Source organism: Carassius gibelio, chromosome B19 (assembly GCF_023724105.1).
Source record: "Carassius gibelio isolate Cgi1373 ecotype wild population from Czech Republic chromosome B19, carGib1.2-hapl.c, whole genome shotgun sequence".
Taxonomy (NCBI): Eukaryota; Metazoa; Chordata; class Actinopteri; order Cypriniformes; family Cyprinidae; genus Carassius; species Carassius gibelio.
The window spans coordinates 29,191,004-29,218,939 of record NC_068414.1 but is presented as its reverse complement, the minus strand read 5'-3'; the positions used below and the strand labels follow the sequence as shown (position 1 = coordinate 29,218,939).

The 27,936-nt window shown below is 36.4% G+C and overlaps 1 protein-coding gene across 1 annotated transcript in view; it reads left to right on the top strand.

Moving 5' to 3' along the window:
• The window catches only part of bop1 (BOP1 ribosomal biogenesis factor), a 74,137-nt gene that overhangs the window by 35,396 nt on the left and 10,805 nt on the right, over window positions 1–27,936 (top strand). Inside the window, exons 4-10 of the mRNA XM_052583796.1 lie at window positions 13,754–13,908; window positions 13,989–14,106; window positions 15,800–15,901; window positions 16,324–16,536; window positions 17,906–18,067; window positions 18,762–18,842; window positions 19,300–19,369. Coding sequence (XP_052439756.1) covers window positions 13,754–13,908; window positions 13,989–14,106; window positions 15,800–15,901; window positions 16,324–16,536; window positions 17,906–18,067; window positions 18,762–18,842; window positions 19,300–19,369 — 901 coding nt within the window. The remainder of the gene's footprint in view (window positions 1–13,753; window positions 13,909–13,988; window positions 14,107–15,799; window positions 15,902–16,323; window positions 16,537–17,905; window positions 18,068–18,761; window positions 18,843–19,299; window positions 19,370–27,936) is intronic.

The following is a 27,936-nucleotide window of genomic DNA, read 5'->3' as shown; positions in this document are numbered from 1 at the left end:
CCATATGAAGGGAACCAATAAAAGCAATTAGCCTGGCCGAGGGCTTTGTTCTCATTGCTCTTATTGTGACTTTCCGTTGTTAAAGTGCTCCTGGTTCTTTTTTATGACGTGTTTTCTCTCGGGTACATTTACAGTGCATGAAGCTTATAAACATGCCAAAACTACAGAGACTCTGAGTTGGTTTCTTCCATTGTATTATGAAGGCCGGAAGACCTAATTGAGAGCGGTCCATCCACACATGCATTTTACACCCGTCCACTGACTCGCAAAGCTCATATTTTAACATTTGTTCTAGACTAAGCTACTTTTTTGCCTGCAATTGAACACTTTTGTTGTTCAGTATTATCTTGGGGGGATTTGGGTTATGAGGTTACTGTAGGACCAGAAACCAGAAGAAAAGGGATTGTACCTTGATCTTTACATTTCTGCATGTATATCTCAAAGGCCCCTTAAGTCTAAGCCAGTACAATGCAATAATGAATTATGCATTTTTTTTTTTACTTTATTTTTTTTAATTTTGAATAACTGTTTGTACTTCATCACTTGTTCCACATCTTTTTCTGTCGTTATTTTCTCGTGTTCGCTTTTATTGACGATTTAATATGGTTTTTTACAACTCGAAATGAAGTGAGCAGCAAATGTGAAAAGTGCTGTGTTTTGGAGAGCTCTTTGGGTCCCGCTCAGTTACTCATATTCCTTGCTGGATGCTTGCGTTTGGGTATTATTCCATGATCATTTTCCAATTTAGATTTTTCCAGCGAGCTGTTAGCGGTGGATGTTAGCGGCATCCTAATGGTCTGCGCACAGCTGCCACTCACCCACATTCGCGCACGGGGATGCGGTGCGCTAACACGTCTGCACGCATTCCTGCTGCAGACGCATGGCCTGTTTGGATGGACCTCATGGAAAGTGTGGATGTGGCAGCGTTCCACTGCGGAGTTTGAGTTTACTGGGATTATAAATGATCCCATTAGAGGGAAATGCAAACCTGCATTTGTGGGGAGGAGACGCAGGCTGCTCCGTCTGCAAATGGCTTGTCGCTCAGTGGCCCGTGCCGAGTGGGTAAGCCATGGAACCGCTTCCATAAATCCCATCTTAAGCAGTTCTCCTGCCCGGTGCCCATCAAGAACCAGCGTCTACTCGTGTTAAACGCTCTGCGTCAAATCAGCACTGCTGCTGGAAAATATTCTGTGCCAGCATGCAATCATAAATCAAGTTACTTAATGCACCTAAACACGTTATTGAATTTGAAATGGCCACGTTTTTCAATTTCAAGCTAGGTTTCATAAATTGCCCCTGGAGAACTTCACAGATTAATTGACGTTATAAACGCACCAGTTTTGAGAGGGTGAGTCATCGCTTCTCAAAGCAAACTGCAGAAATGTTCAGGTGTTTTACAACCAAGGACCTGCTGGTTTGCAAAGGAGAGTCAGAGATGTACACAGCAACCATAAAATGTTTTGCAACCTTTGTGTATTTGCTGTCCCCGAGTATTCAAATCTCCCACAGGCTTACCAAAATCTTTACCCTTTGAGATAGTTCAACCAGGCACAGTTGGTAGCCAAACAGTTAACGATTGACTATACTTATAGAAGTCAATGGCTACCATCAACTGATTGGTTACTAACATTCTTCAAAACATAATCTTTTGTGTTCAGCAGAGGAAGAAAAAACTACAGGATAGGACCAAGTAAAAGAAAACAGAATTGTCCTTTTTTTTTTTTTTTTGAGTGAACTATCACTTCAGTATCTCTGAATGCATCAGTATACTATGGCGCATTTTTTTTTGTTCTTCGATTAGGGTCAAAAAGAAGCTTGCATCACTTGAGCAGCGGTGCAATATTAAGCCGAAAGGCTGCTTTTCTTAAGGTTTTTTCCCAACTTTTTGGGACTGCGTCTGTCAGCGTTGGTGGTCAGTCAGTCTCTTAGTGAAAACAAGGGGCTCGTCGTCCCTCAGGACTTTCACTGCCATCCATATGACAGACGTACAGGTGCTGTATCGCCCCAACCCCCACCCCTGCTGCCATACGCCGAGATCGGCCTGGTCAACCAGACACATCCATAAACGTCTGAAATATCAAACACACTTTCCTAATAACCTTCTCTGCCTGTACAAGGACCAGGGACTCCGACCGCAAGCCCTGTAGTCAATACGCCACATCCGTAACCCTTCCTTCAGCTGTTTAAGGCATTATCAGAGCCTGGGTCTAATATCTCTGCTTTTAATAACTGTCCCTTTTAGGTGGCTGTTTGCTTTCACCAACTGTCATGGGGAAACTTGGCTGCCACCGTATCAGTCATTTCGAAATCATCGCTGCGCCACAAATGTGCTGTTTGTATGGATCTTAGGATGTCAACATCATGATTAGACACTCGCCGTATTGGGCCGTCTGGACATTTCCATAGATAAGTTGAATGAAAGAGAAGTGGTTTGCAAAATAAAGCAGATGGACTCGCGTTGATCTGTCTACTCGTGGGCGGCCAAGTGTGCTGTTACAGACCTTTGTCCAGCAGGGTCTGACCGCAGCTCATTCGTTATTACAAAACCTGCTGTAGAGAACACTCATGGTGAACAAATGGAGTATGGTTGTGTACACGATCTGATTGATTGATTCATTCATTCCTTATTTGTTTATTCTTTTATTTATATTCTTTAATTGTTTTCATTTTATTTATTTTTTATTTATTCATTAATCCAATCATTGTATTATTTTTTTCATTAATTTTGTCCGTTAATTTATTCAGTCATTTACATTCTTTTATTTAATCTTTTTATGTTATTATTTTATTAATTCCTGAAGTTTATTATTTTATCAATTTATTCATTTATTTTATCTGCCTGTTCTTTTGTTCATTATATACTTATTTTTAGAAATTTTTGTAAGTTTTTTTATCATTTGTATTTTCATTAGTTATTCTTTTATGAATTGTATTATTCTTTAAGGTTTTGGTATGTTTAATTAATACAATTTTATTTTATTCAAGTTAATTTATATTAGTTTTTTATTTTATAATTTAAAAAAAAAATTTTTATCCATTCATTAATTTTACTTTTATTCATTATTATTTGTTAATAAATGATTTGTGCATTATTTATTTATTTATTTTTAATCATTATTAATTTAATCAGAATTAATTCTTATTCTTCTTTTATACTTTTTTCTGTTAGTCCTTTTTTAAATTGTTATTTTTTGTTTATTTACTCATTCTTTTATTCATTCAATTACTTTTATTTATTTTGTCTAGAGAAATCAGTCACTGATATTATTTTAATGTTTAACTTTTTTTTATTATTTTATTCAATTAATTCAATTGTTTATTATTATTTCATCATCACTGATGTTTGCAGGTTGTGATTGGCATTGTTGGATACAGCCAAGTGGGTTATGTGCATCTTATGAGCTCCTGATGTTTTTTAATGTATCTTAAACAAATTTTGCCATGATCAAGTGTATCATCAAGTGTAAACATCAAAATTGATCTGTGTTGAATACATGCAAACAGAGTAAACTGGTATGTGCAATGGCTCAGAACCTCACATTAAAAAGTCAACTGGTCCACCTGAAAAGCTCATTGGTGCCCAACTGCTGGTGAATATGACCTGGCACAGGACAAGAATTCACCAGCTTGAATGGGTGATAACCTGCACTGTTCTGCCAGCCAGACTGGCCCCAAATAGTTACTTGAAAGATGAGTCACCGATGTTTAAGGGCAAATAGTTTGACACAGTCCTTCGATTGAAAGCAGACTCTTCTTTTTAACTCTTTTCGAGAATATGTATATATATTTTCCCCTGCGCTTCCAGGATTCGTTCAGGCAGCCGAGTGGGAATACTTCACTTGCAGGCATGCGGTTTTCACTCCAAAAACAACTTCCAGTCAGTGCTCCCGAGTGACAGCATGCTGGTGGGATGCTTTGAGCACTGGAGCCAAACAAGAAATGCGGAAAGAAGAGTAGAGGAGATTCTGAAGCTGCAGTAATGCAACAATTCTGCACCTTCTTCAAGCGGCTCACACTAACACATGCAAGCCTGACCTGAATCACACTCATAGACACTGGCAGGATGCAACTTTCTCCCATGAGCCCATTCTGCTCGATTTCAAATGGCAATTGGCCTGTAGGCCTGACTCACTTTGGCAGCACGGTGACGTCGCATTCTCACCAAGCATATGATTTCCATTCTGTGGAAAGATGTCGTGTCTTGTGTCATTATTCCCGTGTGTTTTTTGCCCCTGTTAGAGATCAACGTTTTCTGTTTTGTGTCAGGAGGCAGTTCTCTGCGGTTTGGAGCCGACTGCTGGAAATGGGCATTTGAATGCCTTGATGCATTTGGTAGCAGTGAGGCTGTCTGCTCTTTCCTTCTGTCTAGACGGCCTCAGGTTGTTGTCAGCATTTAAGAAAGTGACTGAGTAATTTTATTCGTTTCAGTGTAAGTAGTGGTGGGTTCCCTCATGATGTAATGCCCTGTAAGACAGACCAACTGGGTATTTTGGGAACCTGGCAGGAATGTAGCAGTAAAATTGAAGAGACATTTGCATTGAGAAAGAAAAGTTTATTTTTGTGTGTGTAAATGGACATATATTTATATTCATTTTATACGTTTTTTTTTTTTTCATTACACACATAATCATAAACGCATAACATGCTATACAACAATATAATTATATATATATATATATATATATATATATATATATATATATATATATATATATATATATATACAAACACAAACACTCACCTAAAGGATTATTAGGAACACCATACTAATACTGTGTTTGTCCCCCTTTGGCCTTCAGAACTGCCTTTAATTCTACGTTGCATTGATTCAAAAAAGTGCTGAAAGCATTCTTTAGAAATGTTGGCCCATATTGATAGGATAGCATCTTGCAGTTGATGGAGATTTGTGGGATGCACATCCAGAGCACGAAGCTCCCATTCCACCACATCCCAAAGATGCTCTGTTGGGTTGAGATCTGGTGACTCTGGGGCCATTTTATTACAGTGAACTCATTGTCATGTTCAAGAAACCAATTTGAAATTATTCGAGCTTTGTGACATGGTGCATTATCCTGCTGGAAGTAGCCATCGGAGGATGGGTACATGGTGGTCATAAAGGGATGGACATGGTCAGAAACAATGCTCAGGTAGGCCGTGGCATTTAAACGATGCCCAATTGGCACTAAGGGGCCAAAAGTGTGCCAAGAAAACATCCCCCACACCATTACACCACCACCAGCAGCCTGCACAGTGGTAACAAGGCATGATGGATCCATGTTCTCATTCTGTTTACGCCAAATTCTGACTCTGCCATCTGAATGTCTCAACAGAAATCGAGACTCATCAGACCAGGAAACATTTTTCCAGTCTTCACAGTCACCCCCCAAATCTTAATGCATTTTGTTTCCTTCTGGAGCATCAGTGAATGTTTGAATCTTTTTTAATAATTGTGTTGGAGTGCCTCAATTGTCCTTAGTGTGAAAAGATGCATCTCAAAATCATAAAGTCACTGCTGGAAAGGGTTCAAATATGCAAAGATGCTGGAAAACTGAAGAATCTGCAGCACCTTAAAGATTTTTCTGAAGAACGCTGCTCAGTTTATCTGTTCAGAACAAACAAGGGACTCATGCACAACCATCACAAAACAGAAAGACAGTCGAGGATCATCAGGTAACAGAACACAGTACTAAGAACCAAGGGTTCCCAAACTTTTGAGTGGGGTTATTTTAATAATTTCAGCAATTTTTTTGTCTTGTGGACTAAATGTTAATATATTTTATGTACAATATCTTACTTGGGACAGTACTAAATAAAATATAACATGTATTTAGTATGATCTCTTTTGAAAATTACTCACATTTTCAGATTCTGCAAGGGGTGCCCAAACTTTCGAGCCCCACTGTATATATATTTATGGTCATAAAAGTGCTGTATCTTAAATAAAACACAGCTGCTGACTAATCAGAATTGAGTACTGGAACTAAGTGTTTTATAAATGTGTATTAATAAAATGTATAATAGTTATAGTATAATATAATATTAAGAAATAGTTCTTTTTTTATTAATAGACTTTTTAGAAATATTCTTTTTAATTTTATATGTATTTTAATGTTTTTTTTATAAAAAATCTTCCAAAATTTTACATGTAAAAAATACATATATAATATTTTTTGAACTGCAGATACGTTTAAGTATGCATTTTTCTTTATTTAAACAAATGGTGCATTCTAAATACAGTACATGCTGAATACAGTTTTTGGCATGATATTTAAATCTTGTGATTTGCCTTTGCTATTAGAAATGAAAAATGTTGTGGTTTTAACTTAAAGGGGGGGTGAAATGCTATTTCATGCATACTGAGTTTTTTACACTGTTAAAGAGTTAGATTCCCATGCTAAACATGGACAAAGTTTCAAAAATTAAGTTGTACATTTGAAGGAGTATTTTTGTTCCCAAAATACTACTTCCGGTTTGTCACAAGTTTCGGAAATTTTTTTTCGAGAATGGCTCTGTGTGACGTTAGATGGAGCGGAATTTCCTTATATGGGTCCTAAGGCACTTCTGCCGGAAGAGCGCGCGCTCCCGTATAGCAGAGCACTGAGAGCACAACAGACGTTCACTGATCAGAGCGATTCACTGATCAGAGCGAGAGCGTCGCGAAAAGTCACAAAAGAAGTGTGTTTTTGGTTGCCAGGGCAAGACAACCCTGCACAGATTACCAAAAAAAATAAACAGCATTAAGGGACCAGTGGATGGACTTTATTTTTACAGAGCATCAACGGAGTTGTGCAAGTGTTTTTGTTTGTTCCCTGCATTTCGAAGATGCTTGTTCACAAGGCCCAGTTTGACGACGGATTTGCGTATCGTTTATTTCTTAAGGATGATACAATCCCAAGGAAAAAGGGTCACGATCGTGTGTTGGAACCGCAGGCGGTGAGTAAAACTGCTTCAAATATCTCTGCCTCCTTGTTAGTGCGTCCCCTCCAATGCCAGAGACCCGGGTTCGAGCCCTGCTCGGAGCGAGTCGTTGCTGCTGCTGCTTTCTTTCAGTTTCAGCCTCTGGATCTGATTCTGGATCATAAATAAATGGCTGAATCTGACTGTAAGCCATGGTTTGTTTTGGATGATGTGTTTTCCCTCAAGGTAATGTCACAGCTTCCACATGCTCTCAACGCAAAAGCCTATTCGCGTTCGTGATTCTTTAGCTCCGCCCACACGTCATGCCTCCAGTCGGTCGTGTTTTTCCGGCAAAAATCGGTACAGACTATCTTTCTCTTATGAATATAATAAAACTAAAGACTTTTTGGATTTATGAAGGATGCAGTACTACTCTATAGGTACTCAAGATTAACAGGATATTGAGTGAAAATGAGCATTTCACCCCCCCTTTAACATGGCATCTAGACGTTGAGCTCTGCAAGCTGCCGGATGCGAGTGCAATGGTCATACACGTCTTTCTGGCGCCAAATACACACACGGTATGTTTTAACAGGATTTAAAAAAAATTATATGGGAAAATTACGTCTGTTAGATATTCTGATTTTCAGTTTTGAATACTTTTTCGATTAATCGTCCAACCCTACTATAAGCCTAATCTTCCCTTTGTGCCACTTCCCAATCCTCATTTCGTTTTTCCCCACCATAACTTGTCCTTTCACTATTCCTATCAACAGATGTTTCAGGAACTCTTCAGCCTCAGACAAATCCTCTCCATAATCTCCTGCTCATTTCCATTCGTTCCACTGCACATTTATGCACTATCACACCATCTACGACCACACGGATCTGTTTTGCTAAGTCTTGGAAAATATACCATCACTTCAAACGCGGCATATGCGCTCTGGTTTACCCCTGCATGAGGTAAACTCCAGACTAGTTTAAATACACATTCTCCTTTATTCAAACAAACAGTACTTGCTGAATCATTTTGAATAGTGTTTGTTTTGCCATATTATTTTGATCTCAACCTCATTACGAAAAATGAAGTCACAACTTTTCGCAAATTCCATGCTGCAATTCCAAGGATGTTCCCGCAGCCAAGGAATTCCGCTACCGTGAGGCAAAGGTCAACAGTGTCGAGGAGCGGAAAATGTGAGGCATTCTCTTGAAAGTCAGACCTGCGGATTTTCCTTCAGCTTTCTTATGACAGCACCACCAACTTTTATTTTTACCCACAGCTCTTATGGATATCACGGCGACAACGGCCTATATTTCTCTGTTATTATTGGGGGTTTTGAGGACTCCTGACCTGTTTTGATGGATTAACCTGTCACACATCTGCCACTGCGTATCTTGATGGGCTAGTGCCACTTTGGCCTGTGACCCAAGGAGCCCAGCAGAGAGCCGCATCCTTTCCAAAGCGGGACCGCCTGCCAGAGTCGTCCGTTTAATGATCAGATGCATTCAGTCATTCACCGCTGGAGCTCTCAGAAACCTGCGTCTGCATGTTGACTGACACCAAACTCACTGCTGCTCTGCCTTCTTAAGGGAATAGCTCATGGAAATATGCTGTTGCTTTAGAGCAAGAAAGGCACCATAAAAGTAGTCTAAATGACTTATTTGCAATATTTCTGGTCTTCTGCTGGGATATTATACTAGACTAAAACCATAAGTAATAATTAAAGTTTTTATATTTTCATCCAAAATCAAATCCATCCATAATTAATATTTATACAGTATTTTTATTTATTTATTTATATCCAAAACTGAATCCATCCGTAATTAATAATTATACAGTATTTGTATTTATGGATTTAAATTTTTGTGTAGATTTTAAGTCAATTGTATATTTTATATTAATGAACTGTATAATGTATTTTATTAATATGTGTTTTATTTAGATTTTAGGACATTAATATTACTTTTTTCAGAATTTTTGAGTATATAAAATAAATGTAAAATAACTAATTGAAAAAATTGAACAACTAAAATTAAAAAGAAAATGCAAACTTGTTCATAATGTTTTACATTTTAACAGTGATACTAAAATAATACTTGTTTTCTGGAGTCATATAATAGTAAAAAAAAATTTTTTTAAAGATTCTATTCACAGTTTTTGCTTTTATCGCAGCAGCGATTTCCATTTTTGCATGAACAACTGTGTTAATGTGTGCTCGAGAAGGAAAGGAGCATGCTCTGTTTGTATGATAGAGAAATATCAAATAAGACTTAATCACCAAAAGTATCAAAGCAGTGTGTTTTTCTTAGGAATCAACCCCATGATCTGTCGCCAGCATTAGGCTGGAGTAGTAGAGCTGTTTCATCAAGGAAACTTCACAGTGTTCAGGTTTGCATCATTAGTTCACAGAACATTGGTTCTATTTTAGTGAGCTCTGCTTCTCAGGAAAGTCCATGGCTCTCAGTGTGGCCTAATTCTCCAGCTCTCCAGGGTCTCTCAGGCCTCTTTACAAGTGTGCCTCGTGAAAATCTGGGGGGTCATGTTAACTCTGTGGCCTGTGAAATGTGTGAACACATGGGGCACCTTTTTGAGATGTGAGCCCACTCTGTTTGATGTTGACCTGTAAAGAATCCCTTTCATGGGTAAGGCATCCTAGCAGAGATGTCGTAAAGCGCATTACGTCATTACAATCTGCACTTCCATTTTTATTATTAGTTAAAAATGTGCTGCTTAATGTTTTTTGGGACCTGTAATACTTTTTTTAGGATTCCTTTTATAAATATGAAGTTAAAAAGAGTTTAGTGTTTATTCAAGCTAGAAATCTTGTTACAATATACACTACGCAACTATTCAAAATTTTGGTGTCTGTTTATTTTTTTCATTATTTTTATTTTTTAAAGACATTATTACTTTCATTCACCAAGGATGTGTTAAATGGAAAAGAAGTTATAGTAAAGACTTATATCGTTAGAAAAGATTTCTGTTTTGAATAAAAGCTGTTCTTTTCAACTTTTTATTCATCAAAGAAGCAAAGAACAATTTTGTAATGATAAATAATTATTTTATAGATTTTTAAATAGTTTACTATAAGAAATTGATTTTTAAACTATATATTCTTGCATGCTTTTTGAAATATTATTGGCCACACCTACTAAGGTAAATAAGAGATGCAATAAATGGGCAAAAATCCAAGGCTGAAGCAGTTTGCTTTAGTGTATGAATGTTAAAAGTGATTTTTAGGTAATAAATTGGGTTAGATGCTAATTATTAGATGGCAACATTGAATGAAGAAGCTAATAGTTATGTATATGTGGTTGGTAATATGAAGACGCAGCTTTATGAAGTAGAGTTAAATCCCAATAGTGGCCTAGAACCGTACTGCTTACTCTGAAGTATGTACTTCCCATCAGCAGTGAAGTGTGTACTTTCAGTGTGTACGTAAAGTATGTGAATTGAGATTCAGCCAGAGCTTTTTTCAAAGCTGATAAATGTCACGAAGATCGTCCTCTAAAGCTCTGCGCATATATTTCTGGATTGACAGTCTGATTTCTCAGGTGGTTTGTGAAGAGGGAATTTTTTCCACTTGTCTCTTGGAGTTTAATGATGTGGTTTGGAAATATCAGGCGTAGAGGTGCATGCTGCCAGCAGCGAGGTTTCTGACCATCTTCCCTTGAAGCTTCTGTCAGAAACGCACCCATCGCTCTGCTCTCCATCTCCCTGTCCCTACCGCAGTCTGAACAGGAAGTTGATAAGAGCATGCGGTAGATTCTGGACTGACTGACACTCAATAAAGGCAGTGTTCAGCAGCTCAATTGAAAACAGGTGAGCTGTGCGTGGTGTTTTTGTGTCCACTTCTCTTGGACCGTCCCACTGAGAGAGCCCTGTTGAGCCTGCAAGCACCCTTTCTTCTGATCTTTTAATCTGTAGTGTTCAAATACAACATTTTTATTGTACATTATTCATAAAAAAGCACCCATTATTTATTGCACTGTTGCTCATTTGCATAAAGCTGAGCTCCTGAAATTCAATGAAAAATGACCAGTTATGTGATCCCATAAACAGCCGTCTGTGTGAACGAGGCTTAGAGAGAATATTTGTCATAATTTATGAATATTTAATATCAACAAAATGTATGATTGAATTAGTATTAAAATTGTAAATGATTTTGTCAATAATAAACATATTCTACCCTGATATGTTGCGGTTATCCCATCTATTATATGTTGATATAATATTTAGTATATTTTATTACTTGCTTAAGATTGTGCACTTCTGCATTTCTAGGTCCCTAATCATAAAATGATTTTTTTCATAAATGATTTTTTTTTTCTTGTTTTATATTAATATTCATTATTTTCTGCTGAATATTCTAATATGAATATATATTCCACCGTTTTATTCATTTGTTGCTACAAAATCTGTCTTTCAAAAAAAGCTGCCTTCCATTTTCTTATTTTTCTCTGTTTTATTAATATATGTATTCATAATATTATATGTATATTACTGTTTTTTTTATTTTTATTGCATACTGCATTTTTTATGAAATATTTGCAGGATTGATAACATAAGAGGAAAAAATCAAATACATAATACACAATTTTAAAACTTGACCAGTAGCATATAATATTACTGTTTATTATGTAATTTAAAATGTAAAATATTATTTTATTAAATTATATTTAATATATACTTTTATATGTGCTTACATATGATTCCTCACGATTTTAAGTCACTAATAATAAATATTTATCTTTAGTTGAGAAGTTGGAAGTCATTTGGTTGTGCAATAGTTGGTTTCGCACCATTTAAATGCCTAAAATACTAGTGGTCTCAATACTTCGAAGCTCTGTAAGGGTCCCTAATTCCTTCTTTTTGAAAACTGTGTGAAGGTCCAGTGACAATCTGTGACGCCTCCACACAGGAAGTATCAGATTAGCAAGTCTTGCTTTCCTTCTGTCGTTCTTTCCTCGTCTTGGCATTGATTCCTTTGGCAAGTTGGCAAGGATGCCAGTCGCACCAGACAACACAAGCACTTCAGTCGGCCAGACATCAAGATTACTGTAAATATGTCTCTTAGACAGTTAGATTAAATTACAATCAGATGTCTAGGAGGTAGTCGGCATTAACCAATCAGATGCCAGTCTTTGAAGATGAGTGGCGTGTGGGCGTGGCCTCCACAGCTGCTGTCGGCTGTGTGTGAAAGCGTGACAGCGCTGCCCACTCGGACATAATTGGATATGGAAGGGGTGTTTTTATAGAAATCACTCACAGGTGTTGGACTCACTTTAAAGTGGCGCTTGCAACCTCTGGGAACTTTCAGCTGTCCGCCGTTACCAGTGTGTGTATGTGTGTGTGCGCGTCTTTCCCAGACAAAGAAATCTCTATTTTCAGACCAAAGCTCTGCTTGGTTTATTAGCAGTCCTAGCTGTGTAATGTTCTCGTGGCGTACTGTAAAATGGGCAGGTTAGTGAGTTTAAATAAAGAGCGGGCGGTGTTGTGCACCTGCAGAACTAGACTGCTAGTAAAGGAGGACCAGGGAAAGACTGAGCAGAACCAGTCTAGGACTGGCAATCCACTGATGGTACAATGAAGTGTTGATATCTGGATCACAGTATGATCATTTTGTGGTTATACAAAACTTTTGTTTTTGTGTCTCTTACTCATTTACTGCTGATTGATCAGTATTCGACTTAATTGCCCTACACAATGATTTGCAGAGTGTTTGAATTATTTTCTCAGTAATTGAGTTTTTAAGTTTTCTAATATTTTAGCTTTTTATGTTGTCTATAATATGTAAAACTTTATATTTATGCTTCTGTACTATTTGCATGTCACTAATCATGTATTTATTTTACAATAATTTTTTTTTTCTGTATTAAATGTAGTAATTTTAAATAAAGTATTCATATTGTATGTAAATTAAATATATAAAATATATTATATTAGATAATACAGAATACTTATATAAAGTGTGTGTGTTTGTGTGTGTAAAATATTGAATATATTAATTATATTAAATTATAATAATTGTGATTATATTTGTTTACAATTCTGCACATTTCAATTTCACATTTTCCAACTTCATATGTGTGATTAACATTTTTTTTAAACCATTTACAATTTTATTTTTAAACATTTTATGCATAATTTGTTTGCATATTTGTTTAATATTTGTATTTTTAACTACACTTTTCTTTTTATTAATCTTTATTGTATGATATAATTATCAATATAATGTAATATATAATTTTGCATATGTAGTTCTGCATCTATAGGTCTAAAATAAAATCCTTTGTTTTCTCTTCTCTCCAAAATCATAAATGTTTTTTTTTGTTTTTGTTTTTGTTTTACTAATTTTTAAATAACTCTTCAGACATTATAAAGGTTGGTCTGCACTCATTAAGTCTTTTATTAGAACAAAGCAGAAGATAAAATAGACAAAGATTTGGGCTATCTAACTTGGTCAGTGTGCCAATTCTTTTTCTCAGTGATTATAAGACAGATGACATACATCAGGTGATTATAATTAATCAATCAATCCACAGACCCCACTTAAATATCAAGAATACATAATGGGAACAATAATGACGTTACATTTTTAAATAAATAAAAAACTTTCAGTGTGATCTTTTCAAACACTCTTAGTCTAGATTTTAATCTTTCCCCATTCAGAGGAGACGGAAACAGAAGAAATTGTTAGATACAGGCATGTCCAAGACTGACACAAATTTTGGCTTGCTTTAATACGAACCAGTCTTAATCTGCAGGTACAAGAGAAATGCACAATATTCAGTAGTGTTGATCTTTTTAATGAGTTTCCTGCTGGTCTATATCACTTTCTCTGTTCGTTCACAGGACATCCGTAACACCGTCGGAAACATCCCCATGGAGTGGTACAAGGATTACCCCCACATCGGATACAATCTGGATGGCAAGAAGATCTTTAAACCAATCAGAAACAAAGATGAGCTGGATGAGTTTCTCGACAAGATGGAGAATCCCGATTACTGGTGAGGAGCATCTGGAACGTCCATTTACTCCCATTCAATCTCTGTAATTGTGTAACTCTTATTCTGTCTGTCATTACTAGGCGTACGGTCCAAGACAAGATGACGGGGGCTGAGATCCGTCTGTCGGATGAGCAGGTGGACCTCGTGCACCGTCTGCAGCAGGGCACGTTTGGTGACGTCAACTTCAACGAATATGAGGTATTGAGATCTGGTTTTCCGCTCTGTTGGTGTTGGATTCGACACAGATCCGACAGTAACAGAATTTGTCACCTCAACATCTGCAGTCTGGGCTGTGAAAACCTCTTAAAATGGGCTTCTAGATAATAACCCCAGCACACGATGAGGAAAAAATGAAGCTGGTTGAATTACTCCTCTCGTTTGCGAAGCCACACGAAGCCCAGCCCGAGTCTGCACTCACCGCCGACAAATGAAATAACGAAACATTAACACGAGCACAATTAGCTTTCTTAAGAAAACGCCGCAGCCCTGTCTGACCTCCGCAGGAGGTAATGAGTCTGGATGGTGTCATGGCCACCGTTTAGCCGCTTCGACTTTATGAGCATCAGTGCTAATTGCACATCGCTGTCTTTTCTGGTGCAAACAGGAAGTGAGTCAGTCCACAGTTGGTCTGTCTGTGATCAGTTAGTCGACCTCAGACAGGCTTTAAAGAGCGTGAGCGTGAAAAAGCCACCTGTCATCTGACTGCGATTCACTGTCTGGTTGATTAGCCCAGATGTTCTCATTCGTTTTTACAATGTCGAATTAAACACAACACAAATAAAATGCCCACTTTATATATGCATTGGTATATTCAAATAAATAAAATAATAGTAGGTCTTATAGTATTATTTGACTTTTATTTTAATAAAGATTGCACAGCAATTTTCTGTTATATTAGACAAATGCATGTATAAAGCATACGCTTTGTTTGATTGGTTATTTACATTTAAATCAATCTTAAGATTTGTTTTTTTTTAATCCAGAGCAATTTACAAATGAGGAAAAATAGAAGCCATGAAACCAACAAAAGAAGCAACAATATATAAGTGATATAATATATACATAATACTCATAGCAAGGTTTTTTATTTATTTATTTTTTTACATATATATATATATATATATATATATATATATGTATATATATGAAGAGTACATTTGCAAAAATGGATAACTCTCAGTAAATCACAATAAAAACCTGATAACAATAAAAAAAAAAACATGATTTAAATTTTTAATTTTTTTTTACAGACTAATTGTCAGTTATATTTTATATTAAAACAATATATAACAAAACAAAAGGATGCACAGGATTTGTCTGTCAGCAAAGCAAATTTTATTAATAAAGGTATTTATTTTATTAATAAAGCTATTTATAGTTGCTTATTTAAGGCATATTTAATAGAAAATTACTCTGCACCCTTTTATTTTTTTTTCAGACCAAGTATAATATATAATTGAAAATTATAAACAATCAATAAACAATTTTAGAAATATGTAATAAATAAACCGTCAAAAGGATTTACAACAGATTTTTTTTAAGCTAGATAAATGTTGCATTGTTTACTAATGTAAATGTCAAAATAAAGGTTTAAAGCAGGTACATATAAAACATCTCTGAGAAGGTTTTGGCCTGCTGTGATTTAAGGTGTTAAGCTGTGGTTAGGACAGGTTGAGTTCTCACCCTCCATCTGTGCTATCATTTCAGTGTCAGTGTAAGCACACAAGCTTTATGGCTCATATAGTTTTAAGCATTTATCAAAAGGGCTATTCATTTCCCCAGTTCTTTAAACCCCACCTTTAATTGCATCTAAAGTAATAATGATATGTTGTCATTGATTAGACTCTTACTTTGCATTAATGCTTCATTGTGTCTCTCCATTGTTTTCTAGCCTGCGATCGACTTCTTCTCCAATGAAGTGATGATTCACCCCGTCACCAACAGGCCGCAAGACAAACGGAGCTTTATTCCTTCACTAATCGAGAAAGAGAAGGCAAGTTCGGCTGTCCTGGTCACACCTTAGGTTTTATGTTTTTGGTGAAAGCATATATTTACTGTGAATCAGGAGACAGCATGAGAATAGTCATGTTTGGTCTTCCAAGTGCTGCCAGCTGTGCTGCGTTACAAATAATGATTCCCATATAGTTTTTAAAGTGGAAAGTGGTCTAAAATGCCAGCATAATGGCAATCTGAAACAGAGCGCTGAAAGAAATCAGACCTGCAAACGTTTCAGTAAAAAAAGAAAATCAGATATTCCGGTCACTATATACAGTGTGTTTAATGCAGTGAACTGGCGACGTGTGCAGCGAGTGTTTGGAGTAATGATCGTACACATGTGCTCTCAATCACGACAATGATGTGTTACTGTGTGTTTTTCTCTGTACTGAGCCGTCACAGCATCCATCTCTTTGTTAGGTCGGGAAGTTGGTCCATGCCATAAAAATGGGTTGGATCAAACCTCGCAGACCCAAAGAAACCACCCCGCAGTACTACGACCTGTGGGCCAAGGAGGACCCCAACAGCATCCTGGGACGCCACAAAATGCACGTCCCAGCACCCAAGATGAAGCTTCCTGGCCACGAGGAGTCTTATAACCCTCCTCCAGAATACCTGATGTCAGAGGAAGAGGTGTGTTCACCTGCATTTGTCAAATGCATACTCATTTTACGCAGAGATTTTCCATGCTGCAACTTAAAAAAAACACCATGAAATTCATACAATGACACTGAACCTGTTTTAAAAGCAACCTTTATATATATTTATTTTTATATATATATATATATATATATATATATATATATATATATATATATATATATATATATATATATGTGTATATATATGTATGTGTATATATATATATATATATATATATATATATGTATATATGTATATGTATATATATATATATATATATATATATATATATATATATATATATATGTATATGTATTCTGTTTTTGTTATCAATAAATATGTTGATTTGTCTTAATTAATTAATATTATAGTAACAAGTAGTCAAATTCATGTTTTTAATATCTTGTAATAGAAGAATAAATATATATATCCCTTAGTAATAGTAATTATAGTAAATAAAATATACTGTATTTATAAAAATTCTACTTGCATTAAATGTTGGATTTAATTTAAATATGGCCAATTTGGAGCAGGCATATATCGTCTTATTGTATTATATTATAAAATTATAATAATAAATAATTATTATAACTAAAATAATTCAAATTAATATTTAATCAGTGTATTAAATTGATTATATTTACACCGCTTACACTGTGCATATGCTGGATTAATGATTTTAATGTCCAAAAACAAATATTTAATAAAAATGTATTTAATCTAACATTTTTTTATTTTTATAATTTATTAATATTTATCAATGAACTGAAATATTATTCAATTTACGCTGCCTTTGTTTCACTCCATCTGTTTAATCCAAATATGCTAAATTAATTAATTTAATTCCAAGAACAAATGTTATTAATTTTATTAAAATAAAATTATTTAATTTATAACTAATAGTTATAATTAATATAAAACATATGCATTTTTATATTTATTAATATATTAAACTTTTATTACATTTACACAGAATAGATATTTAATTAAAATGTAGTTCTAGATGAGAATATTTTGGTTTGGAGACATGAGTGTGAGTAAATAAAGGCAGATTCATTAGGAGTGAACTCTTTCTTTAAAATGTCACTGGCCTAACGCTCACATCATTTCACACCTGTGCCTCCAGCTCCATTAGGCTTGTATGATTTGCCTATTAGTCATTTGCGTATGTTTTACATGCTATAGTTAACTCTGTGTGAACACGTGCATCCCCTCTGCAAGTTAATCTTTAAATACAACCAAATTTTGCCTGCACCTGTTCATTAGACCGGCTTTGTCCGAGTTCTCATAACGTTTGCTCTTTGTTGTGTGTGTGTGTGTGTGTGTGTGTGTGTGTGTGTGTGTGTGTGTGTGTGTTCAGAGACTGGCATGGGAGCAGCAGGACCCCGAGGACAGGAAGCTGAGTTTCCTGCCGCAGAAGTTTGCCTGCTTGCGGGCCGTTCCCGCATACTCACGTTTCATTCACGAGCGGTTCGAGCGCTGCCTCGACCTGTACCTGTGTCCCCGGCAGCGCAAGATGAGGGTATGAGACCTCTGCACCGGGTTCTGTACAAATAAACTGTACAGGCAATACTTAAAGATGAAGATGGCTTTTCTGTATGTCATCAAACAGAATTATGAATTTGCAGAATCACCAAAAACAGAAAAAAAACTCTATTATACCCACCTTATTTTTATTCAATTATTGTAAATATTTTATATATATATATATATATATATATATAAATATAAATATATATATAAATATAAAATGAGTGCTGTAAAACGATTAATCATGATTAATCTCATCCAAAGTAAGTTTTTGTTTACATAATATGTGTGTCTACTATGTATTTATTATGTATATATAAATACACACACATGCACGAATATATTTAAGAAAAATATTAAGTTATTATAATAAATATATTTAATATATTTAAGATGTTTAAATATAATTAATTCAAAATTGCTCTTATTTCCACTTTAATAAACTGTATACTCTTCATATTTATATATATATATATATATATATATATATATATATATATATATATATATATATATATATATATATAAATTATTTTTTATTTTATTTTTTATGTTGTAACTGGTTTTTAAAGCAGTCAAATAATAAAACCAATCCTTCATCTAGTAGCTAATGACGTTACAGAAGTTAAATGCATTGCAAAAGCTTGTCTTCAAATTGTCAAGAATGTTGTCCTGATTTCATCCAGGTGAATGTGAACCCAGAGGACCTGATTCCCAAACTTCCCAAACCCAAAGACCTGCAGCCCTTCCCAACCACCCAGTCTCTGGTACGTCATCTTTAACTGGTCTGGGATCATGTTAACAGCCTGATTGGGATGATGACAGTCAGCGGAGCAGCTTGTAGATCAGATCCTCAGATATGTCTGGGCCAGACTTTATAATGGCAGGACAGTGAGCTCTGATTTTATTGAGACAGGAAACCATTACTTACTGTACCGCGTGGGTGAAAAAGATCAGAAGGAGAATATTTTTGTTGTTGAAATTGTAGAGTGGGGCTGTAAAACTGCAGACGTGTAACAGGGTTTGTCTGACGTTCTTTTGGACTGGGTTAAAGAAGAACAAAAATGTTAATAAATCAACTAAATATGTTTGGTGGTAATGGACTACTGTGAAATAATAGAGTCCCGAACGTGTCCTTAAATGATCTCTCGCTGTCTGCTTTTCTTCTCTGCTGTTTCTGCATGTTGTGTTGATGTTGCTGGTGTTTGTGTTTGTGTCTGACAGGTGTACCGTGGACACTCTAGTCTGGTCCGAAGCATCAGCGTTTCTCCCAGTGGACAGTGGCTTATATCCGGTGAGTCCTGTCTTTCCCTGTCCATAATTCACCCTTATGCAAGACATATATTCCCACTGAAATGTCCAGTACAGGTAGTGATTATCAAGAGATGTCTTACTTGGTGGAGTCACAGTGACCATACACTCACTGGCCACTTTATCAGGTACACCTTGCTAGTACAGTGTTGGACCATTTTGCCTTGATTAACTGCCTTAACTCTTCGTGGCATAGATTCAACAAGGTGTTGGAAACATTTCTCAGAGATTTTGGTCCGTATTGACATGATAGCATCACACAGTTGCTTCAGATTTGTCGGCTGCACATCCATGATGTGAATCTCCTATTCCATCACATCCCAAAGCTGCTCTATTGGGTTGAGATCTGGTGACTGTGGAGGCCATTTGAGTAAAGTGAACTCATTGTCATGTTCAAGAAACCAGTCTGAGATGATCTGAGCTTATTATCCTGCTGGAAGTAGCCATCAGAAGATGAGTACACTGTAGTTTTAAAGGGATGGACATGGTCAGAAACAATACTCGGGCATGCTGTGGCATTTAAATGATGCTCAATTGATACTATTGCCAAGAAAACATCCCCCACACCATTACACTACCACCAGCAGAGAGCAGGGCTTAAAGTTCTCCAGCACCGTGCCGGATTTCCAGCGTGCAGCATTTGGCTGCGAGAAAAAATGAATCATACATTAAAAAAAAAAAAATCTTGTTGATTATCACTTTCGAGTCCATGTGTTCGCCTAACAAGAGAGGAGCAGCTTTCACTCTCAACCAAACTAACATTACTAGCCAATCAGAATGTTTTGCTCTTATAACCACGAGTCCCAGCCCTGATGAATGGAGAAGCGCGACGAAAAGCTGCGAGGCGCAATGGTCAATGATGTCCATCTAGTGCATATTTACATAGAAAAGCTCATTATAAAGCAGCGGAACTTTGTAAACAGCTCAGATTAATCCTGACATCTCCATAAGAACGATATGATTGCCAGAACAAATTTGTCGGGATTTTTGAAAAGGTCCTGTTCACACATGATCTATTAATGGTAACTTCCCGGTAATTTACCAGTGAATATTGTATGTGTGAAAGGGGCTAAACTCTTCCTCTGTATTTGCTGTGAATGTGAATTAACGTTCATCTGGAAAAACAGTGCGCATTATCTCAGATTTGTAATGTAAATCATTTATAAACCTTTGCCAACACAGGAGAATACACCAACCTATGTCTAAATATGCCATGTATTGTACATCACGATTTCAAAAAAGTTTCTGCATGTGGCCAAATATAAAAATGTAATGGATTTAAACATTGTTTAACCAAGCTGTGAAGTGAAATGTCATCAGGCCGTTGGTGCACTCTGCGAGTATTTGTTTTAATACATAATGTGCTTAAGTTGGTTATGTTCATATTATTTATAAGCATATTCCATTATGTATTTTAACAGCGTTGTTCAATACAATCATGTAATTTCTTGGTTTTTATATTTTATCAATTATTATATTATATATATTTTATATTATTGCATAATCGTTAGTTTATATATAAATAGTCATACTAAAGTCTGGTTTTCACTTAGGTCTGTTTGTGTTACTAAAAATATCAGATTGCTCAGTTGTCAAAATAATCAATTACTTCATTACCAAAATAATCATTAGTTACAGCCCTAGATTAGTTAAAATATTTCTAAATACAACTGCTTAAACTTTTTGTAATTAAAAGACAAATATTTTGTCATTGAAAATTTCTTTAAAAATAGCATTAAATTATTGTCATGTTCTATTGAACCAAGTATCTGTGTTTTGTCTCATCTGGTGAGCTAAATGGATTGTTACACCCCTAGTGTCGATAAGCAGTGATATAGCTCTTAATTTTCCAAGTCTATATGATACAGCTTTCATTCTTCAGGTCAACCACATATTCATGAAAATGAAAATCAGTTTGAATAAATAAAGCAATAACTTTGCCATAGTATCCTTTCAAATGTTAAAGTTGCCACAGTCATTGCATGCTTTGCATGTGCTACCCCATCCCCAGAAAAAAGTTCAGGCTCAGGGTTTTTTTTTTTTTTTGCTTTAACCCCTGAGAGAGAGGGAGAAGGTAATCTAGACCACTATCTAGAGAGGGAGAAAGTCATTCATAAATTTACATTGAGTCATTTAGCAGAAAATAAATATTCAATCCTAATAAGCTATGCATAAGAATTTATTACAAATATATTTAATTATTATAATATTTTATTGTTCTTTTAAATGTGGCCCCTGCTCTGTATGTGAGGTGTTATTGGACCGTCTGAGGTGAAGTCTGTCTCAGCGCTCTTACCTCAGCGGTAGCTAACAAGCTGCTGAAATCATTCCTCACTCCAGAGATGGGACCAAGTCACACATGTGCAAGTCTCAAGTAAGTCTCAAGTCTTAACCTTCAAGTCTCAAGTAAGTCCCAAGTATTTTTTTCTTGGGCAAGTCAAGTCAAGTCAAGTCACAAGCTATGTCAAGTCAAGTCCAAGTCAAGTCACCTTAATATTGTTATTTTACCTGCAGAATCTGATCTTAATAAAGTTAAAAGACAAGATATAAGTAACTGTCAGTAAATTAAAATAATTTGGATTTGCATTGTAAATACTCATGTTCAGTAAAATACATCATGGAATCAAACAAAATTGTAACTTCCTAAAATTATTTATTTTTTCACTTCTGCCAACAGTGTTTGAAATGTTTTACATTTTCAACATTGAGTCCATAAAACTAAACATCCAACAGACTCCTCTCTGAACACCTCTCTCTCTCTCTCTCTCTCTCTCTCTCTCTCAAACACAGTTTACATACAACATTAAACTGTTACATTTCTCCTCTCTCTCTCTCTCTCTCTCTCTCTCTCTCTCTCTCTCTCTCACACACACACACACACACACTCTCTCTCTCTCTCTCTCTCTCCCTCTCTCTCTCTCTCAGAGTATAGAATATAAGTATGACGTATTTTCAGTTGTTTCATACTTTTTTGTTATGTACAGTACAGACCAAAAGTTTGGACACACCTTCTCATTCAAAGAGTTTTCTTTATTTTCATGACTATGAAAATTGTAGATTCACACTGAAGGCATCAAAACTATGAATTAACACATGTGGAATTATATATGGAATTATATACATAACAAAAAAGTGTGAAACAACCGAAAATATGTAATATTCTTGGTTCTTCAAAGTAGCCACCTTTTGCTTTGATTACTGCTTTGCACACTCTTGGCTTTCTCCTGATGAGCTTCAAGAGGTAGTCACCTGAAATGGTCTTCCAACAGTCTTGAAGGAGTTCCCCGAGAGATGCTTAGCACTTGTTGGATCTTTTGCCTTCTGTCTGCGGTCCAGCTCACCCCTAAACCATCTGGATTGGGTTCAGGTCCAGTGACTGTGGAGGCCAGGTCATCTGGCGCAGCACCCCATCACTCTCCTTCTTGCTCAAATAGCCCTTGATGCCTTTAGTGTGAATCTACAATAGTCAATAGTCATGAAAATAAAGAAAACTCTTTGAATGAGAAGGTGTGTCCAAACTTTTGGTCTGTATTGTACATAACAAAAAAGTATGAAACAACTGAAAATACGTCATATTTATATTCTGTACTGTATATATATATATATATATATATATATATATATATATATATATATATATATATATATATATATATATATATATGTATGTAATATGCACTTGTCATGATTGGGTAATCGCGGCAGCTACATTTGTTTTTCTGATTAATTGTTTTGCTCTATGAGAAAGACAAGGTAACAAAATATTCGGGGCTTATGCCCCCTTAGCCCAACCCTAGCGCCGCCCCTGGAATGCGTTTTTTTGACGGCCTGCTAGCGGATCATTAGGGGCTGTTCACATCACGTCTTTTGTGCGCGCAAGTTCGTTATTTCCAATGTAGCAACGCGCTCATAATGGAAGCAACGCGCTCAACATCTAAACTTTTCAGAATGCCGCAAGCGCACCGCAGGTCATGTGACAATAACTAACCAATCAGCTTCATCCTTTCCCGTATCAACGTTGAAAGCTCAGCTAAGATGAAGGAACAGCTGTTCATAGCTGTATATGGATTGCCATTTTGAAATGAATTTAGTAGCAGAGCTACTGCGAGCGATTTTTAGTGCTGCAAATCCATTTATCCTTTGCTGAAATGTCCGCGTCTTCATTGAGAGAGAGAGCGTGTCATGGATGCTTAGCAACGACAGACGCCCCAGGAGCACTTCTGCCCGAGCGCTTTGGAAAGAAGTAGAAAGCGGCGCGACTAGCGTTTTCCACGCGTTTTTAGGCGCGAACTATTGAAGACAAAAGCGATGACCCTCGGTACCTCTCAGGCTGACATGTTGATGTGATGTGATATCTGATTTAAGTGGGCGTGGTGTGTAAGGTAGAGAGGGCATGACTGATGATAGTGTCCTGATCCAGTCACGACGCTATTCTCAGTCTGCGCTCCAGCTGAGTAATCAACTTTATTAAAAAAAAAAATTATATATTTTATATTCAAAATGAAAACATGATGTGATTAACACTCAAGTCATTCAAGTCATCGTGTCTCAAGTCAAGTCAAGTCCCGAGTCTTTAACTTCCAAGTCCGAGTCAAGTCTCAAGTCCTAAAAATAGCGACTCGAGTCGACTCGAGTCCAAGTCATCAAGTCACAAGTCCCCATGTCTGCCTCACTCACCCGCCATGATGTCATAGCTCTTGGCGGAGGGAGACGGGGCTCTGCGCTGACGGGACGAGCGACCCGTTTGGAGATGAGAGAGATTAAGGGAGGCCTGTGGGTTTCGGCAGAGCCAGGATGAGCACAGACGCGCTTGAAATGTCCTTATTCACTGGTGCTCCACAACACGCATAAATCAATCACAACACGCTCATGATAGGCCTCCTTTTCCTCCCTTCTAGATGGATTTCGGTTTTTATTTTTTATAGGTTTTGGCAGCCTGTCCTTATTGTTAGCCGCTCTGGGAATCAGCTTCACTTGTTGACGTGTCCGTTTTAAGTCATTTTGAATGCAGGACAGACACTTTTTTAATCATGTCGTCAATTATTATAGTATTTAGATGCACTTTTCAGGATAAATTTGATCATTAGAAAATGACCTTATTTACTATTGTAATCAAGGTCCTGTTGTCCATGATTATTAATGCATACTAATTTAAAGATTAAAAAATGTTTTCATAACCTTTCATAAAAATTTAAATAACTTTCTATGCTGGACAATCACAAGTGCAAATCTTTCACTTTTGGTTTTTATTCTTATTAAAGTTTTTATTCTTTAAAAAAATATATATAATTCTAAAACGTAATTTTTTAATGCTGTACAAACACTTTGCAAATCTAGATTTACCCTTTTATTAAAAAAAAAAAAAAAAAAAAGTGTAATCAAAAACTTGAATTGTATTGAAAGTGTTTTTTTGTTTTTGTTTTTATCTTGACTTTCCTCATTATAATGAGAGCATACAAATGTGACTCCAGTTCTGCAAGTATTATATGTTTAGATCTGAAAAGATTTTATTCATAATGGAGTAGAAGGCCTCTCTTGAGTGCAGTCTGTTGATCATTATCCGTATTTTCAGTTTGTGGTCCTTTAGATACATAAATGCACACTATAATCCAACATACTCCCTCAGTAGGGCCGGCATCTGATTGCTATTAACTCGAGGGGTATATAAATTACTTGAACGAAACGAGTAGAAGGCATCATTTTAATAACACATGCAGTCAATTTCACTCAGCGTTAGCGATGGCAGCGGCGTGGCCAAATCCACAGAAACCAAATGGTATTTGTACAGTATGAAAATGCTTTCGAATTTGCCCGTCTAATTTGAATGAGGTGATCCAGGTAACAATACCCACCTTTCAGATGCAGAATGGAAATGGTTTCCCAGAGTGCTTTGCAGTTGGGGTTCAGATAAGCAGGAGGAAAGAGCGGAAAATATTGAAAAAGTGTGTAGATGGGGGCGGTTGCAGTTTAGAGGCAATATCTGCTCAGCCGTCCATAACAAAGAACTTCATAAAGCGCATATGCAAAACCACTACAGTGAGGGGTTGCTCTTTTGTCTAGCTTATAAAATATATTAAAGCAGTAATAAAATGCCCTTTCCCACAGTAAAAATTGCCAGTTGACAACCTCCCAGGCATTACAACCCTTCTCACCCTGGGCCTGCCCAACTTTCCTTGGGTTTGTTTGGTGTGTGTTTAATAGAGATCATTTCTTCCATATCAGTGGGTTGGGTGCTCATGACAAAGCACTGGTGACTCTTTTGTCCCAGGACTTTGTTCACCCTCTGCATTCTGGGCTTTCCCAGTGTTGTGTTGCTGATTTGGGAATTGCAAGTCGGAAAGTCTTTTGTAGAGGTAGTGCAGCCAATGGTTGTAAAACTGGGCTTATTAATTTTAAATGCCTGCAAATATCATGAAACACCAGAAGTTTGCTCCTCCGTTTAGTTTTTATTCTTGATAGTGGTGTTTACTAGGTCAAGCATCATTAATACCAGTTATTATACTTAAGGTTATTGATTTGATCAAGCCTTTAACCTTCAACTACTGTGTTCATTTGGGGTTAATAATGTTTTCGCAAGAAGTCTCTTAAGCTCACTAAGTCAGCATTTATTTGATCAAAACAAACAGTAATTTTGTGAAATATAATTGCAAATTATTTCAAACAAGTGTTTTTCAGTTTATATGTTTTAAAATATGATGCGAGCAAAATTTTTGCATCATTACTCTAATATTCAGTGTCACATGATCCTTCAGAAATCATTGTGATTTGCTGATGTGCTACTTGGGAAATATGTTACCAATGAACCAATTTATCTTGCTGAATAAAAGTATTAATTTATTTCCCCCAAAAAATAAAATGTACTGACCCCAGACTTTAATTTAACAGTTAAGTATTAAACTTTGTCACGTAGCTCGTACCTTACTAAATCATCAGACACTTATAGATAAAATGGCGGGAAAAAATCCCACATTGAAGAGAACTTTTTTAGATGTCAACACACTTTTTCTGAAGACTTCAAACATGCAGCAAGGATGAGATCTCACAAGAATTTGGTTTTACAGACTCGCTAAACGAAAATGCTGCAATTACAGCACGTGAAACCTACAGTTACAGTTTTTTGCGCTGTAGTCAGATTGCAGTCTATGACATGAGAAAATGCGGTGAAGAAGGGCTGAGGTTACGCGACTGTGTACATATTTACATTTACAGAGCTCAGATCATGGCCTGAGAGAGCCTCAAACAGCATTCCTCAGTAATGATGTGGCCAAACGAAGACGAGCGGTGACACTATAAACTCCAGATTGACAATGTCACTGAGGACACCATGAACTCACTGCAATACACGTGTTCTTGAATCAGCGGAGACCTCAATCTGAAGACTAATTTATTTGAGATATGAACATTTTGAACAGATTTAAAGTGTGGGGTCAAGATTATATAAATTTGTTTAAATATACAGACAAACTGAATCCACCTGTTTTTAACTGTTCAATTTAACACCCAACACTAAGAAAAGTCCAACCGTGAAAAGAAAAGAAAAGAAGCTAGATCGAGAATTGATTCTCTGAGTCAAGGCATTGGGTGCATTTGTGAAGTTGGAGTTTAAAATAAAAAGGAAGCTCTTGGGCGCCGTCCAAAAACACAACTACAAATTAACAGAGCGGCTGAAAGAGATCAGAGTGGTCCTGCTCAGCCACAGGAAGTGCTTATGCCTCAGATCCATACAGTCCTAAAAATACACTACACACACATGACCCTGTGTGAGAAACCCTGGACATATAGGGGCCATTTCAAGCTATGAACCATGAGAAATAGATGCTTTTCATCACATGACCCTTTAAATTCATGGGCATTTTTTGCCATTGTCATTCAATTGTACCAAAATCTACAGTATGTAAAATAAAAATGGGAGGCTTTCAACCTTAATAATAATAATTATGCCATGGTCTTTTTGTATTTATTTTGAACAGTTGTGAACAACAACTATATCACTTTCATTCAAGGGGGGGTGAAATGCTATTTCATGCATACTGAGTTTTTTACACTGTTAAAGAGTTGGATTCCCATGATAAACATGGGCAAAGTTTCAAAAATTAAGTTGTACGTTTGAAGGAGTAATTCTGTTCCAAAAATACTACTTCCGGTTTGTCACAAGTTTCGGAAAGTTTTTTTCGAGTATGGCTCTGTGTGACGTTAGATGGAGCGGAATTTCCTTATATGGGTCCTGAGGCACGTCTGCCGGAAGAGCGCACGCTCCCGTATAGCAGAGCAGAGAGAGGCTGAGCACAGACAATCACTGATCAGAGCAAGAGCGTCGCGAAAAGTCACAAAAGAAGTGTGTTTTTGGTTGCCAGGGCAAGACAATCCTGCACAGATTACCAAAAGAGAAACAGCATTAAGGGACCAGTGGATGGAGTTTATTTTTACAGAGCATCAACGGCGTTGTGCAATTGTTTTTGTTTGTTCCCTGTATTTCGAAGATGCTTGTTTTACAAACAAGGTCCAGTTTGATGCCGGATTTGCACATCGTTTATTTCTTAAGGATAATGC